The sequence below is a fragment of the Lissotriton vulgaris genome, chromosome 11 (assembly GCF_964263255.1).
Source record: "Lissotriton vulgaris chromosome 11, aLisVul1.2, whole genome shotgun sequence".
Lineage (NCBI taxonomy): Eukaryota > Metazoa > Chordata > Amphibia > Caudata > Salamandridae > Lissotriton > Lissotriton vulgaris.
The window spans coordinates 862470021-862476020 of record NC_141699.1 but is presented as its reverse complement, the minus strand read 5'-3'; the positions used below and the strand labels follow the sequence as shown (position 1 = coordinate 862476020).

The window sequence follows — 6000 nt, the reverse complement described above, 5'->3', positions numbered from 1 at the left end:
AAGTCACATTTTTCCCCACTGAGGTGTGGCCAGGGATCTCTTCTAGCTGCATCGGGGCATTCTCTTTGTGCAAAAAGCCCATGCCCACATTATCTCTGCAGTTCAACAGGCCTTGCATATCCTTCTGTCCCCTCATGAGTTCACAACCAGAAACAAAAACCCCTTGTTGATTACTCTGGACCTCATCAAAAGCCTCAGCCTTTGGGGTCTCCACCTTCCTTCGGCACCTGGCATAGACACGGGTGCTCCTTCGCTTCCGTGGACAATGGAAGATGGATGGCACAGCTGTAGCCTTCAGTAAACGGTGCTGGTCCTCCAGGCGCCTGGAGAAGCAGTCCTTGCCAAAGTGCTCACTGCACAGGAAGGAGTACTTGGTGGGGATCCAGTTGCTTCTCTGGACAGCTTTCAGCCACTGGTTGAGACGCTTGGAATCTTTTAATGGGAACCTGCAGGACAAGAGAGGTCGATAGAGAAACAAGGTCACAACGTTTACTAGTCTGAAAACTGAAAAAACAAGCAATGGAAAATACAATAGGTCTGGCACATAAATAAAGTACCTCTTCAATTGGATTTAGGCACTCAATACTTCATCACGCATGTACTTGGTCACTCATCCTTGCGCTTATGCACCCGTTCATCCACCCAACTCATTCTTGCATTCACTCAATTACCCAACCACAATAAAATCACACACAATAAACTCAACATATGCAAGGTAAATTAAAAGAATAAAAGTAAAAGAAAATATGCTGCGGCCTAAACATGGCAGGAATATGCATGAAGCAAATACAATCAAACACAGCAGCTGATGGCCAAATTACAATCGTACTGTACAGAGTGTATCACTGCTTTAAAGTTCTAGCAGGGTATGGATAATACCATTGCACGATGGTCATCTGGTTCAGAGGTAGTAATTGAGCAGAATGTGGTGCACTGCAGATGAAATGAGCAGCAAGTAAGAGGCTCATTAGCACTGTTTGAGGAGGTGTATTATGCTCTAAAAAATTAAATAAAAAGAGGAGAATGAAAGAGGAAATATAAAAGGGGGAAATAAAGGACTGGTAATCACAACTGAACACTGAAGCCTACTCATTTTTAGGTAGATAATCACTTGTGATCTTCAAGAAAATGCACTTTTTTGGTGGTCACACCCATTTTTTGCTGAATTGTACTGCTGGCTTTTAGACTCTACACACTAGGGCACTGCTGCCAAGTGCCCAGTGTATGGGTTCTGGACCCTACAACCTGTTAAAATTGGATAATCGCTGATTGACATATATATTTCTCCTACAAAGACTATGGGCCAGATGCACAACTGTTTTTTGCGGTCGCAAAGGGGATTTCACCCCCTTTGCCACCGCAAATTAGGTCAGCCCAATTAACCAATCTTATTTTGCGAGTCAGTTCAGTTCAAAAACTTTATTCGATTAAAAAAAAAAGAATCATAAAAGTCAGACATTTACATTTACAGACATGATTTGGAATTCATTTTTAAAATACAGTTTTACAATTAAAACACTAAACAAACAGATAAGACACATTAATTAATATAATCACAGATGAAACCCATAACATTTACTTTCAATCAAATTATGATAGTTCATAAGTTATTCATGCTAGGGCATGCATCAAGGGGCCAAAGGAAAGAAAAATCACGATATAGCAACATACATGGCAAAGACAAGATTCTTGGGGCCAAATTAACCATACCGTTTTCTTATCAAGAGTGACACTCGTATAAAATTTAATATCGCACAACAGACACCAGATGATGACAAAGATAACAGGTAGTCATAACCCTCTTTGTAATGACAGGGTTGCTTTTCCTTCAAAACGGGCTTAATAAACCTGATTCTCGGGTCCTTATATAGGGGACAGAAGAGACCAAAATGCATCGTGCTTTGGCTATCTTTATTGTTACAGGGACAGGGGGGCAGTCTCTCACACCAACCCCCTTGTTTAGGAAACGCAAAAAGAAAATGCAGAATGTTTAACCTAAACCTTGTCAGATAGAATCGCCATTGCACATGATTTGTGTATGTTAAATAAAACTGGTGCTGTAAAGTAACCATAGGACCGTAAGGCCTGGCCAGAGGATGTACAAGTGAGGATTTCCAATAACTAGATTTAATGACAGTTTTAATGTCTCCCTGTATTTTTTCAGGGTTATCGAAAATCTCACCCAAGCCTATTTTGTGAAGCATTTCATTGACATAAGATAGCCAGGGGATCTGTTTCATATTTTCCAGTTTTAAACAGTCCCGGAGGATATCTCTAGAGAGCTGTAAGTCCTCTGAAAGCCATATTTTGCCCCATAATAGTAGGGGTGAAAGGTGAATGGTGTCACTCACGTAGCTCAGACCTATTTCATTATGGGCGAATTTATTTGAAGAGCCTGATGGAATAGCCAATACGCGCTTTATACATTTATTCTCCATAATTTGTATCATGTCAGGGCTTTCAGTCCCCCAAACCCCTGCCCCATAGGTAGCTACCGACAAACATTTTGATTTGTACAGGGTTTTTAAATGTGTAACAGGTTTTTGACCTAGTTTGCCACAGAAGCGAAACAGACCTTCTATAGAGCGACTAGCACTCTGGACTCGAGTCTTCATTAACGGGGCCCAACTTAATTTGTTGTTAAAAAGGTTTCCCAGATAGTTAAAATTTTCAACCTTTTCGATGGTAGAATTATTTACTACAAACTTTCTGGATTTGGTCCCCTTTGGGCCACAGACCATAGCAAAGGTTTTGGTGAAATTTACCTTGAGGTCTAGGTCCAACATGAAATTGTGAAAGGCATCAAGGCAATGCTGCATGCTGTTACCTGTGAGTGTCATAAGTACCGTGTCATCGGCATAGGATTTTGCGAGTCACTATTAATTAGCGATTCGCAAAATAGGTTAGCGACTTGCTATTAGGAAGGGGCGTCCCTTCCTAATAGCAATTCCAAAACCTATATATGAATGTTTTGCGACCGCAACTCGTAGTTTACCACCCGTCTCAGAAGTGTGGGAAACACTTGCAAGCAGGAAGGGGTCCCCAGGGGACCCCCTTCTCCTTTGGGAAACCATGCACAAATATTTTTCAAGAGCAGGCAGTGGTCCCAGGGACCACTGCCTGCCCATTAAAAATGACACTGAAATGTTTAATTATTTTTTTTAATTCATCCCGTTTGCATTTAAAAAATAAAACTGCTTTATTGACAAAGCAGTCCCAGATATGGTGGTCTGCTGAGCCCAGCAGGCCACCATCCCTGGGAGTGCCAGCCATTCCCAATGGGGTCGCAAATAGCACTGGTCTCATTAATATTCATGAGTCATGCAATTTGAGACCCCATTGGGAATCGCAAACAGTGTCTGAGGCACTGTTGTACATTGGATTTTGCGATTCGCAAAAACTGCGACTCGCAATATGTCGCAATTTGAAAGTCTAAATTCCAATGGTCATACATCTGGCCCATGGTGTATGGGGCAGAAATACACCCATGGCATGGAAAGTTAGATATCATGCATGGACTGCTGCACCAATTGTGTCATCCAGTGTGACAAAAGAAAACTTGGTTTCAGGCCTAACATTGTACCCTGGCTGCTGCAGTTTTAACCTGCAGCCCAGCCTGTCAAACAACCCCTTATGACAAGGGAAAAATCTTCCTCTTAAATATTAATAGGTCAGGTTATCCCAATGTAAGCCTTGTAGCCCAAAATGTAGGGTGCGTGGAATTTAAAAGTGGGACATGTAGGAATGTCATGTTGCATGTCCCTATATTGACAAGAACCTCCCCACGTCATCCCAAAAGCTATTTTCACTGTGGAAGACTCTGGCTGCCCCATGAGGACAAATAGAATGCAGATTGATAAATAAACCTTGCTATCTTGCATTTGGGACAAGCTCAAAAAATGGTTGAACTACTATGTTCTATATTTATTAAATATCCAACTCAATGGTGTAATTAAAATGTTATAAAGATTTAGGAAACATAACTTTAAAAAGTTACCTATTCTCTGCCTGAAGGTCCAGGGGGCTAATTTGCATTAGCCTGCCCATGCTTAACCATAATGAAGAGTGGCAGGTGCTCCCATAACAATATAATAGATTAGGCTTGGTGACAGGATGGGATGGGTGTGAGGCACATGAGCCCTATCAGCACCGCAAGGGCACCTGGGGAGGTTTCAGGAACTTCATGAATAGGAAAGCAACAAAGGTGAGGCGTGCCCATTCAGAATTTAGTGAAAGAAAAGACTTGGGAGGAGAAAACTCTTTGATCTCGAGACACATGGTAGTCATCCAAGAACCATCTTAGTGGGAGAGTGAGCTGGTCCCAGCACGAGTTTGGTGTTGCTTAGGAGCAGGAGACTGCTCATTTCACTGAACACATCCCTGAGTGACGTACACATTCCCTCCAAGAGCAGAAGGCCTGTGTCATTTTGAATTACCTTAGAATAGTGCATCCTGGGTGAGTTTGCAGTAAATTAAACATGATGTTCTGCAAAAGTGGGTCGGTTGCCCCTGGAAACATTTTCCTCATTGGTTACGAAGTCTCCAGGAGTCACCCTCACATACCAGCTACTCAAATGTACAAAAGTCGACCTCAGAACACTTTCTGGACCTACAGAATAACAAAAGAGGACTGAACCTTCTGTCTGAAACCTGTGATGAGAACTGATGGGCTGAACCTGCTCCCGCTTGTACCCAGGACAAACAATTGAACTCCAAGGGCCATTTGACCGAAAACCTGTGTGGCAACAAGGACATCACAAACTGCAAGAGGCCTTTTTCATGGAGTGACCAGTTGCAATTTGAAGACTACTGGATCCTGGATGTGGCCTGTGTTGCTCAGTTTTTGTTTTTTTCCCAGTTTTATAAAGCACAAACTTGACCTGAAGGTTTCGGGTATCAGAGCGCTTTACATGAGCACCAGTTTTGTTTCAGATGGACACATTAATTTTTTTCGTTAGGCACAGGGAGATGAAGTGATTTGCTCAGTAACCAAAGGATATTGAGCGTTGTTGCTGAGACTCGAACCCGGTTCCCCAGATTTGAGGTTGACTGCCCTAGCCGTTAGGCTACATCCTCTGCCTTCTAGTGGGGTGCGCCCTTAACCCTAACTTCTTCTCCAGAAGTCTGGAGAGCCTTAGGGGTGCCAGAACTTATTCTGAAAGCTGTAAAAAACCTGGGCAAACCACCCAAGTCAATCCACTCAAGGCGCAACCTTGCTGGCAAAGAAAGCCAGGTCGGACGTTGTGAGCTTTCTGCTGTGTGAAAATGCTGTTCAGTGGACCTTTGTGGTAAACCTTTCCTGGCTTCAATCCGACCTTCCCAGATACAACTTCCTGCCTTGCCCCACTGGAGAAATCTGAGCTCCACAAACAAGACTAAGTCTGAAGGCAGAAATTTTGACTGGGTGAATGCACTAAAAGTATCTTGACCCTGAGGGAACTTTCCTGAGCAAGCAATTCCCACTCTGAGTTTCTCCAGACAATACCAACAGCTATAGTGCGACCTTGTGGACTTCGAAGGGGCTTTGCCGGATACAGCCTGCTGCCTTGTCCCGCTGGAGGATTTTGACTTCAGTTTCAGGGACTAAAGTGATAAGGTAAGATCTTTGACGGGGATGAACCTGCTTGGTGGATCTAACTCACGCTTCATCACGGTCGGCGGGAAATCACGCCTAAGTCCTGGTCAACTGCAAGCAGTGATTACTGATTGGCGCCTTACTTTTTCCTGGTGCTTTTTCTATTCAATCTTTAAAAATTCATATCTCCGGTTCCCCTTACTTATTTGCTCTTGTTTTGAGTCCTATTTCTAATTACATTTTTCTCTAATTTTATTAATTGAATTGGGATGTTTATTTCGTAGTGTTTTCAACTTTTAAACTGTCTTTGTACTTTTAAATGCTTTACACATTTTCTCTAAATTAGGCAGGTCTGCCTCTATGCCATAGGTACCAGGGATTGAGCTCAAGTTTAGATTATGGAAACCTTTGTTTGGACCCAACAG

At 42.7% G+C, this 6000-nt stretch overlaps 1 protein-coding gene across 1 annotated transcript in view; it reads right to left on the bottom strand.

Annotated features, from left to right (window-relative positions):
- Window positions 1-6000, bottom strand: part of THAP4 (THAP domain containing 4) — a 452859-nt gene that overhangs the window by 288650 nt on the left and 158209 nt on the right. Inside the window, exon 2 of the mRNA XM_086944008.1 lies at window positions 10-446. Within this exon, the coding sequence (XP_086800134.1) occupies window positions 10-446 (437 nt within the window). The remainder of the gene's footprint in view (window positions 1-9; window positions 447-6000) is intronic.